Below are 13,128 nucleotides of genomic sequence, written 5' to 3' on the forward strand. Positions count from 1 at the left end.
GACACAGAAGTGCTGAAGTCATCTGAGCATTTTACAAGAGTTCTGACTGGATGGGGTAAACCTCCGTGCACTTCCTTTCTATTGACTCCGTTTTAAGGACTTGAAGAGCTGCTGTGGCTTGTTAGGAGGTTCCTTTCGTTTCCTGTCACTCCCAACTTCATATTCTGAGCGCTGAGAATTTCATCTGGAGTGCGTTGGAGTAGACTTCAGTTTCCTCACACCATTACTGTATTCAAAAAATTTTAATTTTTTCCGTGACTTTTGAAAAACTAGATTAACATGGCTCCAATGAATCGCCCAGCTCCTGTGGAAGTCACATACAGGAACATGAGATTTCTTATTACACACAACCCAACCAGTGCAACCTTAAACAGATTTATAGAGGAACTTAAGAAATACGGAGTTACAACAATAGTGAGAGTGTGTGAAGCAACTTATGACACTGCTCTTATGGAGAAAGAAGGAATCCAGGTTCTAGATTGGCCTTTTGATGATGGTTCCTCACCATCCAACCAGATTGTTGATGACTGGTTAAGTCTTGTAAACATTAAATTTCGTGAAGAACCTGGTTGTTGTATTGCCGTTCACTGTGTTGCAGGTCTTGGGCGAACTCCAGTGCTTGTCGCCTTAGCATTAATTGAAAGTGGAATGAAAAATGAAGATGCAGTACAGTTTATAAGACAAAAGCGGCGCGGAGCTTTTAACAGCAAGCAACTTTTATATTTGGAGAAATATCGTTCTAAAATGCGGCTGCGCTTCAAAGACTCCAATGGTCACAGAAACAACTGTTGCGTTCAATAAAACTTGGCTGGCTGATGCCATTGCCTTGAAAGTGAAGCTTGAGACAGGACTTAATTTATCGTACATGTTAGTCATCATATAGGCTTAGTGAATATAAGTCTAATGAAGCTTCCATAGGAAAATTGAAAAGCCACAAGCTTGACAAAATTGCAACCTCTGTTTTTCTTACTACTATCCCATGCCAGAAACAATATATAAGAAATTTAGTGAGATATGAGGTACCAAGATACCCAGCACAATACTTGTATATTTTTAGTTATACAGAATTAAAATCCCAGGAACTATAAGCACTCTAGACCTTATGTGATTTATTCCTTCAGTTATTTCAGCATTGCAAGTAGGGTCTATATAGTTATTTGCTTGCTTCTTTATGCTTACCACCTCATTGTGTATGGGTATACATCAGATTTGTGCAACAATTGATTTTGTTCAATTATTACCAAGTCTCATGGTGATTATTTTATGTCTCTGTAGATCTCATTTTATGTTATGAAATCCTCCATTTTGGAAAATCAACTTCTGGTTAAAAGTTCAAGCAAAATCCACATTGTACAGAAGCATATATGTTTAATGTCTTCAGATAAAGAAGCCTTATAGTAAATGTTTACATTTGGGATGACTGTACTGGGGACCTGAAGACAGACAGAATGGAAGGAGAATATGAAATATTTCTAGTAAAATGTTGCCTTTGTCTTGTATAGGAAGTAGACAGTAGACTCTTTAGTTAAAAAGAAAAGGTAAACAATGCTTAATTATAAAATTTCTGAAAATCTTGTAATTCTTCCCCATACCCATTGGAAGTTACTTATTAACTATTATTTTAGTTTGAACTGTGATATTTTTCCTTGTCTTCCCAACAAAAAAAGTAGATTTCTACTAATTAATTAGAACTTTAAAATTTTATATGCTTTTTTGAACTATAATATTGGGATACTTGATAATTATTTATTATGAGATTGATAAAATGGTGATATGTTTTAATGTTAATACAACCATATTTTCATACTGTCTTGGAATAAATGGTAGAGTTCTGTGGGAGAAATAACTTGTCAGCTAGTACAAGAGCTTATATATCTAAATAAAGAATTGCAAGTGAAAGACTTTAAGATGACATAGGTATGTTAATAATGGTAAAAGTAGCAGCAAATGTATTTCTAGATATGAGGAAAATCACAACTGAAAGTTTCAAGAGTTTGAATTCATGAGAAATTACAACATTTCTAAACTTTATGCATCTAATAACATTAATCCAAAAATATATAAAGCAAATATGGACAATACTATAGGGAAAATAGAAAAGTTTACCATAGCAGTGGGAAATTTTACTATAACTTTCAGAAACAAATAGACAAAAATCAGTAAGGATGTAGATTTGAACAAGTTTGATCCCATGAATATTGAAGGAGCATTGCATTCAACAGTATGAGAATGTGTTCTTTTTAAGAGTATATGAAATATTTAAAAATTTATTAAATTTATAAGCAAATTTCAGCAAATTTCAAAATATTTGAATGATTCAGAATAAACTTTTCAGACCATCAGTCAATTAAATAAGGAAATAAAGGGCTGCAGATATAATTCAGTTGATAGAGAGCTTACCTCACATGCACAAGGCCCTAGGTTCAATCCTCAGCACCATCTCCAAAAAAATAAAAACAAAAAACAAAAATCCATACATTTGTAATTTTGAAAATCTTTGTCTAGAGACTTTCACTTCTAGTCAGGCTTTATTACATTATGGAAGCCCAAGTTGGTGCACACTGCAACAACCAGAAAAATGTGGAAAAATTACAAAACTCATAGATTTAAAGATATGTGAGTGCTATGAAAGCAATTAGGACTAGGTGACTAGGAGTTCCAGAGAGGGAGGAACCTTCCTGAGGCAATCAACCTCAGGAAAAATTTCTTTTCTGCATTATTTACTGATTCTGGACATGGACTAAAAAGGATCAGGCTTGGTTTATGCAGAAGGTCTCTCCTGGGGTAAAGAGAAACCCAGAAAAGCTTTTGGTCATATGGGACTGGTGCAGAAAAATTGAAAATTTGAAAAGCCTGACTGGTTTCTTCCATTGTTTTAAGCTGAGTTCCCCAGGAAACAGACACTGAATCTGAGATTTGCATTCAGAGATTTATTGGGGAGTCTTTTCAGAGATAACACCTGTGAAGGGATTGAAAGAAGCAGAATGGGTTTAGGAAGTTGAATGGTTGATACATAGTTACAGTTCATTCCCTTTCATGGGGAGCTCTGCAAATGGGATGGCTACTTAGAGACATCTGCCACTGAGGTCCTTTGAATTTAGAATCAGCCCATCATTGGATGCAGGCCACAACTGGGAACCTTGGGTGAAGCATCTTCCTTTAGTTAAGTAAGAGCAATTCCCAGAGAGGGTTGCAGCTATGAGCTCTCAGCTAGTAATTAAGTGGGGTTATGAGAATTTCAAACCTGAGTGGTGCCACCACAGCACCCATTATATTACATAACATTTGTTGAATTCTGGGGCTATGTATCAGAAGCTGAGGAGCTAGAATGAAAATTTCCTTAATTTCGTAGTGCTTAAGAGAGAACACTGGAAAAAATTCCAATTTCTCCACAACCTCAATACATTATTATTTTTTTAATGATAACCATTGTGGTGACTGTGGAATGGTATTCCATTTTGGTTTTAGTTTTCATCTGAGTAATGATCTTTTCATGTGCTTGTTATCCATACACACATATTTTGCCCATTTTAAAAAACTGGATTATCATTGAGTTGTAAGTGTTCTTTATAAATTATGTATCTAATGCCTATATTAGATAAATGAATTGGAAATATTTTCTCCTACTCTGATGTTTTTTCTTAATTCTATGCTTCAAAGTGCAGAAATTTTAAATTTTGATGACATATATCACTTTTCATTTTATGAATCATGCTTTTAAAATAACATCTAACAACTCTCCTCAACTCAAGTCCCAAGGATCTTCTACTTTATTTACTTCAAGAAATTTATAGTTTCAGCTTTTACATTTAGTTTACTATCCATTTCAAGTTAATTTTTGTGTGTGGTATGAGGTGTCAAAAGTTTTTCTTTCCTATTTTCATGTGGATATACAGTTGCTTCAGCATCATTTTTTCAAAGGTCTCTCCTTTTCCTATCAAATTATCTCAGTAGCTTTGATGAAAAAATCAATTTACCATAATTTTAAGGACTATTTTCAAACTATCAGTTTTTTTTCATTAAATGTCCACACAGTCTTGATCATTGTACAATTGTGTAAGTTTTGAAAGTAAATAGTGTATACTTTGTTCTTTTTCTTTTTAAAATGTGGCTATTCTTGGTTCTTTGCATTTCCATATATATTTTAGGATCATCTTGTCAATTTCTGCAAAACAGAAATTGGGTGTTTGGGACATGATGGCAAAAAAGATAGTGTAAATAGTTCTCTGAAGTTCAGATTTTGGTTTCATTCTTTAAACCCTCTTCTGAATAGTTTCTCATTCTGTGTGAGCTCAGGAATAAGAGGAGGGATAATTTCTTAGGATTTTCTTGGCTGAACACTGGAACCAAGGATGCAGATGTTAAACAGAATAAAATTTGAGAAAGAGGTGATTGATAGCTTTGCTAATTATTCTTCTAGAAGTGTAATAGTCCACCTTGCTTGTCACTGAGAAGTGGACATGTAGGACTTACTTCTTGTGGGAAGTGGGGAACTTAAGGCTGAGGTGGTAGTAGGGGCAGGTTCCTAAAGGTGATTTATACAAAGAAATTAGAGATTGGAAGCTGCTATCCCCATAGATCTTAGCAGGGGCTGCAACCTCTATCTCATCCTTACTTCTCATGGTGTGGGCTTTGCTGGACATGAGGGAAGTGGTTAGTGCTGAACTTGGTCTAAGAAATACCTAGGACAACAAATTAGAACAAACACATTTTAAAAAATAAATAAAATACAAAATAGGGCTGGGGATGTGGCTCAGTGGTCCAGTGCCCCTGAATTCAATCCCTAGTATCTGCAAAACAAACAAACAAACAAACAAAAAAACCAAAACCAAAACCAAAACCAAAAACAAAAAAACAAAACAGAAAATACCTAGGACAGTCTGACATCACCTCTACAGGAAAGCTGTTACTGATTGCTCAATTATTTCAGAGTGTAAAGGATGGAAGAGAGAGTGCATTCCAGAGCCAGTAAAATAAAGTTCCTTAGAACTTCCCATTGCACTCTCACCTCATTGCCTCTCTTCCTCCTCACTCACTGGCATGCTGACCCTCCACACCCACATTTCTCTGGTTTTTCTTTTAGTAATAACCTAAAAAGAATGTTTATTACCCAACAGTCTATTGGGCAGTGAGCATTCCTAACTAGCTTCTGAACTACCTCCAGTTACTCAGCCCTCATACCCTGCTGACTCTTGAGGGCAGTGTTCAGTCCCTCTGGCAGGGACTAATGGGTGGGCCACATTTTCTGGCTAGTGACTGTGCTTATATTCCTCATCTCACCATGACTCCCACCCATCCTTCACTGTTGGGACTCAGTGCAAAAAACTGCTCCCATCTCCCTGAGCCTATGTGCTCATAGGAAGTATTTTCTCCCTTCTGTTAGCACCCTTGACTTCTACCTGCACATTTTTCATGATTTGTGTTAAATCTCCTCTACTAGGTCCTGAGCTCTATAAACATGGGATTCTAGGCAGGATTCGGTATTTCCCACCAGACCTAGACAATAGTTGGCAATTAGTGGATGAAGAAATGCTTGGGAAAGAATTCTGAAAAGGGTCATAGGAAAGTGAACTTCCAGGACCTTTAGGCACAAGGCTGTCATTCATTGTATGCCTCAGCATCTCCCCTTACATCATAATACTCAAAGGAAAAATACACACACACACACACACACACACACACAGACAAGGATGACCATTTTGGAACCTATTTATATTGTGGGTGTTACTCTGGGCTTCATCCAGCCTCATACCAGCCCTTGAGACTCATCAGACTGTCTGAAAATTCATGGCTTCCTTGGGCCAACTGTAGCTGTCCAGTGTAAATGAGTCATAGTCTGGAGTGTAGACGAGGGATCTTATGAAAGCCTCCTTGTTCTCAGGCTCTGGGTAGCAGGAAGCCAGGTTGTGTTTGTAGGCATAGTCGAGGACCTAGGGAAAAACATTTGTGATTGAAGAACTGGATCTAAGGAAAACCTGCCTAAAGGCCCTTGTTTGAGAGCCTGGGGTGGCAGAATACATTCTGATTAGCCAATCATGTTCTTCTCATGAGTTTGGCCCATGAAACCACTGGATAGAAAGAATTTTAAGCTTTCTGCCTAAGAAGGCAGCTTTGACATAGTGGAATAAATACTGGGCCAGGGTCAAGAGGCCCAGCCTAAATTCTGCTTGCTTGTATCTGCCCACGAGTCCCTAGCCATGATATTATCCTTGCTGAGCCTCAGTTTCCTTATCTGTAAAGTGAGGGAATGATGCTTTTATCTGGAGTTGTGTGAGGATAAAATTACCAAATTTTGTTTTGGATGGGAGTTGAACTGGATGAACATCCTGAACACCTTCTCTAGGTATTAGATTTGGCTTCAGGAGAACGTGAATCTAAATATATCCTCAAAAAAAAAATATATATATATATATCCTCAAAGGAAGGAACTAAATGAGGGAAAACCCTGCACTGAACAACTCTTAGAGACTGTGTACTGTTAGGCAATGCATTTTTTGAAATTATTTTTAAAAATTATAGAAAAACATACGCACTAACAGAAATAATAGCATATTGAATCGTTATATATTCGCTATCCACTGTCAACTATTATCATCTGGGGCCAGTATTTACTGGACTATGCTCTGGTTCTTTGAAAACCCATCACCCTTCATAGTTTCATAGTCTGGAATATTCCACAACCATGATCACTCTATGGCCCAGTCATTCTGAGAGGGGAAGAATAAACATCTCCTCTGGCCAGGCAGGCACTGGTTATGAAGCTTTATTACTGTCCTCTATCAATCCTTTCTAGAATTTTGGGAGACAGGCATTACTGGCCTCTTTGGAAAAGGAGGAAACTGAGGTTCAGGGAAGTGAAGTGATTGGGCCAAGCTTGCTTCACTGTTGATTCACAAAGCTGGGACCCCAAGGCACAAGCCCTTTTCCTCACGTAATGCAAGCTGACCTTTCTTATAAATGGGTGATTATGATTCATTTAAAAAAAATTCCACCCACGTTCTGGCACACAAGACCATGGGCTTTCATGACTTTTCTGTCCGCTGTTTTGAAGGGAAATCCAGGAGCTTTCCAGAACTGGCCTGGGCAGGCTTCAGGCAGGAGTTTGTTAGCCACCCTCTGGGTTGTATGCAATGCAGCCTGAGGAGCTAAGTATATCTCCAGAGCTGCTGTCTCCTTGTCTTTCTAAAGTCACAAAGAGAAAGTGTTTGTGCATCACTCCCCATTTATAGGTGTAAGATGCCTCTTACTTTGATGGCGATTCTCAGAGATACATCTCTGATGGTGCTGAGTGGTGGGTACAGTCTCCCTTGGGATAGGTGATGCTCAGAGACCTCCTGGGCAATATGCTAGAGAGAGGGAGAGAACCAAAAGGAATAAGCCGAGTTTCTGCTTTCAAAGAACAAGGTCAACCCATTACCTCAGAGATTTACCCAATCCTGCACATGTGGTCAAATGCTGCAGTTCCTACTGTTAACTCTGCTGCCATGTGGCACCAAGGGAGCTTAATGCTTAGCCTTAAACAAGGACAAAACTTTTCTGTACTGTGATGGTTGAGGCTTAAAACATGGGGATTTTTGAACTCTAAAGGAAAATTACTAAGACTAAGATGAATAAATCATGGTTTGCAAAGCAAGGACTATGGGATTTCTTCTTGGTTCATCCAGTCTATTGCACAAAGATCCTAAGTTTCTCGCTTCCTTGCTTTCAGCCTCTTCCCATGTTTGGTACCATCCTGATTGCCCATCTAAGAAACATTCCTGTATTCAGGGCTCCATGAACTCTCCAAGCCACGGTCTCAGACTGAGGAAGGCCTTTTCTCCAGTAAGTGAATGGCACGAAACCTCTGCAAGCCTTCCAGCCTCAGGTTCTGGTGCCCAGTCAGCTTCGCAGGTCAGCTTTTTAAATGAGTATCTTTGAAAATACTCCTACCTTATCTTCTTGTGTCCAATTTAAATTTGAGTAGATTCTTTGTATTTTCTGAGAATTGTTTGTCCGTGAAGTGACAGGGCAATGAAGTTGATCTCACCTTAGAGTTTGCAGACATTATTTCAAAGGAGTGAGTTTCCCCCATTCCCTTTCATTCAGGCACACATTCACTGAGCTCTACAGCCTGATGAGCTCTGTGCTAGGTGCTGAGGACTCAAGGTGAAAAGACTTTTCCCTCACAGAGACTGCTCATAGAAGGCAAATAGAAACAATTCTAACAATTATAGTGGGGAGTGCAATGAGAGAGGGCATAAAGACAAAGAGGAAGACAGAGTCTCATGTGCTATGCAGAAAGGGCTTCCTAGAGGAAGTGTCAGAGACTGACAGCTGATGGACTAAATAGGAAATAGTGGAAAAGAGGAGATACATGAAAGTATAAATTATATGCAAATACTTGTAGGTGAGAGAGCAAGGACCTGAGGCTGAAAAAGGCACGCTGGATGGGTCTGATGATAGGGAGAGGCTACAAGAAAGGCAGAAGAGGAAAGGAGGGCCTGGTGATGAAGTACCTTGTATGAAAACCACAGGAAAAGGTTTGAATATTATTCTATAAATTCAAGAAGCCTGTTATGGTTTGGATGTGAGGTGTCCCCCCCCAAAACTCACATGTGAGACAATGTAAGAAGGTTCAGAAGAGAAGTGACTGGGTTGTGAGAGTCTTAACCCAACCAGTGAATTAATGCCCTTTTGATAGGGATTAACTGAGTGGTAACTGAAGTGGTAGAGTAGCTGGAGGAGGTGGGAATTAGAGGTGTGGCTTTGGGGTATATATTTGTATCTGGTAAGTAGAGACCTCTTTCTGATCTGCTTCTTGATGGTCATGTGAGCCACTTCCCTTCACCACACTCTTACACCATGTTGTTCTGCTTCACCTTGAGCCCCCAAGGAATGGAGCCTGCTGTCAATGGATTGAGACCTCTGAAACTATGAGGCCCCAAATAAACTTTTCCTCCACTACAGTTGTTCTGGTCAAGTCTTTCTGTTGCAGCAGCAAAAAAAGAGCCATACGAAGGTATGAAATTAGAGGAGATTTGGCCTGATCTGTGTTTTGAAGTGTTCTCTTTGTGGAGGTACAGAAGACGGATTGGTTAGAAAGAAACAGGATTGCCATGACTAGATCTGCATATAGAAAACTTGTCCTGTGAGGAGATAAATCATGGTATTATGGGCACTTCTAAGGTGCAGGGCACTGGTAACGTCTTGCAGCATGATGTCAAGTAGCCTGGGCCATCCTAGTGCTATGGCTCACAAGCCTAGAGATCTTGGGAAAGTTCCTTAAAGTCTCTATGCCACATATTCCTTGTCTATAACATAAGGATACACTCTATACTTAGTTTTACAGAATTGTTAAGATTTTGAAATGAGGTAATGCATGTAAATCTCCTAAAATCTATATTAATTTTCCATAGGAAAATAAAATTCAACATAAATTGTCTTTTTTTATATTTATTTTTTTAGTTGTAGTTGGACACAATACCTGTATTTTATTTATTTATTTTTATGTGGTGCTGAGGATCAAACCCAGGGCCTTGCATGTGCTAAGCAAGTGCTCTACCACTGAGCTACAACCCCAGCCCTCAACATAAATTGTCTTAATGAAAAGCATCTTTTTCAGAAATATAAGCTGTCAGGGCTTTGAAGATAGGACTGTCAGCTCCTAAAAGTGAGAGACCTGAGCTGGGCATGGTGGCTCATGCCTATAATCCTAGTGCCTTGGGAAGCTGAGGCAGGAGTATCTTAAGTTTGAGGTCAGCCTCAGCAACTTAGTGGAACACTAAGCAACTTAATGACCCTTTCTCTCAAAAAAAAGCAGGGGGATGTGGGTCAGTGGTTAAGTACCCCTGGGTTCAATCCCTGGTACAAAAACAAAAACAAAAACAAAAAAAAGTGAGAAAGTTTATCCTGCTCACAGCAGATGCTTAATGAGTAGATTGAGAAGAGTTTCCTGTAGAATCAATGCACACTCATCATGAAATGAGGGAGTTGAAGTATTCCATGGCACAGGGTGTTGGGTGTGCAGATGTCTCAGGGTCCTATAGGAAAGGCTATAGCAACTATGTTTCTGCACAACAGGGAAATTTACTTGTAGTCTCTCTTTAAGCAAGAGTGACTCTTCTCATCCAAAGGGGATTTCAAACAGCTCTGCCCACAGTCATAAGACAAGAACACCATTTCAGCAATAGGAAGAAATATGAATGCAGGTTACTCAGACAAGATGGACAGAGGGCTGTGGCACAAGGTCATAACTGGTGTGCATAGCATGGGAGGTGGCTTAAAATTCTTCAGGGAACATTACTTTACGGCCTTGCAGTGCAGGTGATCAATGACAAGACACAGTAAAAAGGGATCTAGGATGTGTTACAGTTCCCTGTGGGGACTCATAGGGTGGATCTGGACAGAGATTCATGGAAGCAGTTCTCATGCCTCATTGGCTTAAATTTTTTTTACCAGTGCCATGGTGAGAAGGAATTCCAGAGGAGGTTAGGAGTATAAATTTATTTACAGGTTAGAAGTAAAAATATATTTAATATTTATATATATCTTTGATTAATTTAATCCTCCCCTACTCAAGAAAAACATTTCTAGGCAAAGGATTCTTCAGAGTGAGAATAAATGTCAAGTGCAGGTTATTTGATAATGTCAGCAATGTAATTGTTATTCATAACCATTATTATAAATGTGAAATGTCGTCCTTAATGAATTTTTTCATTGTAAAGAAACCATTTCTTCCAGTAAAGAACCATTCTGGGGCTTTTTCTTGTATGATGCTCAGAACAGGTATATGCTCAGAATTCCACCTGCTTCTTGTGGAAAGTGTCCTAGTGGGGCTAACTGTTGCCAGTTGCCCCAATGATATAACCAATGCACGTGGCTGGAAAAATCCATCATCTGTCATGGTTCACAAGTTCCCAGTTTCAGGTACCTTTAGTTACATCTCTATCTAGGCATCTAGATGACACGCTGGGAGGTGGGGAGCAGTACTAGACATATCCCTTCACTGCTGGTTCCTTCTGACAATAGCTCTTCTTCCAACTACTTCCCATCCTTCTTTAAAAGCCTGCATGCAATTGGAAAGAAGGTCAAGCCTGAGATAATCTAGAAAGATGTCTGAGGTTTAAGTACTTTGGGGATCCATTGCCAAGATTTGGAGCAGGCAGGTAGAAGAGACAAAAAGAGGAGGAATCTTTAAAGACCCAGTGTAGGACCTAGTGTTAACCCCCAGGCTCTGTTGAAAGCATTCAAAGGAGCAAGGACAAGATACCTCTGCTGTTAGGAGGAAGATCTCATCTGGGATGTGCCGGATCCCGCCAGCAATGACTCCCAGTGCCACTCCAGGGAACACATAGGCATTATTTCCCTGTCCAGGAATGAATGTCTTTCCATCTTCCAGAGTCACACTCTTAAAAGGACTTCCACTGGCAAAGATCCCTCGGCCCTGGAGCCAGGAAGAAAACCAGAGGTTGGAGTTTAGAGATGGGTTTGGGGCAGTAATGATAACTTGTTCTTGTCTTCCATATGTTGAACCCTTCTTCATCCTTTCCCAAATGCCCAGCATTGTGCCGAGAACATGGCAAGTACTCAAAGCATGTTTATTCATTTGATTAGAAAGCTCAGCCCCCCCACCCCCAATTTATCTGACCACCAAGAATTTCTGATAGATGATAGAGTTCATCGGACCCCTTTTACCTGTCATCTCCTGAGAAGGCCAACTCAGGACATGACAGCCATGAAAGTATCCTAGGGTTTATAAGAGCCTTGGGTTCTGGCCAAAGCTTCATGTTATTTAGGAGAAACTTGTCCAGCATTGCCTGATTGTAAGAGCTTTGGAGTTAGAGCTGGGTTTGAGGACCAGCTCTATATTAGCTCTGTAACTGTGGGCAAGTTACTTCATCTTTCTGAACCTCAGTTTACTGATGATGAGGATTTTTTTCACCCTCAAAGGGTTACTTATGGTTATTGTTACTATGTCCTCTCAGCTGGGGGAAGGAAGGACTCCCCGCTGACCTCGGTGACCCGGTAGCACTTCTCAGCTGTGCACTCGGCCTTGCTGGTGGGATTGCTCAGGGCAAAGATGATAGGGCGCTCGTGGAAGGAGGCCATGTCCCTCAGAATCTGCTCCGTGAAGGCTCCTGCGATGGCAGCAACACCTACAGGGAAAAGTGGGGTAGTGGGGATACCTACTCTTCATTAATAACCCATTCCTCTCCTGGGGAAACTAGGTGTACCATATAAGGCTCAGGAGTCTTGGGGATAGCATGTGCCAATGAGATTGAGAGAGAAGAAGGGAAGAGCATATTCTTGCTTGAGTTGCCTGAGGCCTCCTGTTCATCTTTAAGGGACTACTGGTCTACTTCCCTGCCATTTAGATGCATCTTGAAGATGTTATTGGGCTTTGCCATTGAAAATGGGTTGCTCTCTTAGTACAAGGAGAGATACTAGGATCTCTGCCTTGGTTGGGGGAAAGCTCATATCATTTGGGTTAGAGATATCAGCCCTGCACTTTTCTATTATACTATATAAGCCCCAACTCTGGTAGCTTAGTTCTATGGTTTTTATATTGTAGTTTTTCCATAGAAATCTGTGACATTGAATTTGGGGATAGAGCTGCATTTCTATAAGTTACTTATGTTTCCTGGATAAGTCTTAGTTTCTCCATCTGCAAGTCAATAGAGTTAGTTGGGCTATACAGCATATCACCTGCATCTTCCTACCTATGATGGCTGTGGGCTTCACCAGCCTCACCACCTCCTCCAGGGAGTTCACTTCAGGATGGTCTTGGGCAAACATTTCTTTTTCATGGTTCAGGTGGCTTCTCCCCTACAGGAAAAAAAGGTTCGTGAAAAAGTTGTGGCGCTGAGAACCTGTTGGGCAGGGGCAAGAATGCTTTTGGAAACTCTGAGAGCATTCCCTGCTGAGCCCCATAATTTTGATCTTTCAGAAGTCTTAGGGCCTGACCTCTTGATCAGATTTCCCAGTAAAGCTTAACATGTAGTGTGTGTGTGTGTGTGTGTGTGTGTGTGTGTGTGTGTGTTTCTTTAACCCAAACCACATCAGGAGAATTCACAAGGCATTTCTTTGAGCTGGGTTAGAACAAAAAGCTTCTAAGGAAATACCTGACTCTGACCAAGTCCCTTTGCCCCA

At 40.1% G+C, this 13,128-nt stretch overlaps 2 protein-coding genes across 8 annotated transcripts in view; one reads left to right on the plus strand and one right to left on the minus strand.

Moving 5' to 3' along the window:
• The first annotated feature begins 279 nt into the window (after positions 1-279).
• Positions 280-4,867, plus strand: LOC101955481 (protein tyrosine phosphatase type IVA 1). Its single transcript, XM_078046826.1, has one exon. It carries the CDS (start codon positions 280-282, stop codon positions 799-801), a length of 522 nt encoding a protein of 173 aa, XP_077902952.1. The 3' UTR covers positions 802-4,867.
• An 824-nt stretch (positions 4,868-5,691) lies between these two features.
• The window catches only part of Me3 (malic enzyme 3), a 191,731-nt gene continuing 184,294 nt past the window's right edge, over positions 5,692-13,128 (minus strand). For all 7 annotated transcript variants that reach the window (XM_005323295.4, XM_040285075.2, XM_040285073.2 and 4 more), the window contains 5 exons: positions 12,699-12,804; positions 11,992-12,134; positions 11,249-11,422; positions 7,248-7,346; positions 5,692-5,930 (listed from right to left, as the gene is read on the minus strand). In XM_005323295.4, coding sequence (XP_005323352.1) covers positions 5,769-5,930; positions 7,248-7,346; positions 11,249-11,422; positions 11,992-12,134; positions 12,699-12,804 — 684 coding nt within the window. In that variant the 3' untranslated portion in view covers positions 5,692-5,768. The remainder of the gene's footprint in view (positions 5,931-7,247; positions 7,347-11,248; positions 11,423-11,991; positions 12,135-12,698; positions 12,805-13,128) is intronic.

The sequence above is a fragment of the Ictidomys tridecemlineatus genome, chromosome 4, assembly GCF_052094955.1.
Source record: "Ictidomys tridecemlineatus isolate mIctTri1 chromosome 4, mIctTri1.hap1, whole genome shotgun sequence".
NCBI lineage: Eukaryota > Metazoa > Chordata > Mammalia > Rodentia > Sciuridae > Ictidomys > Ictidomys tridecemlineatus.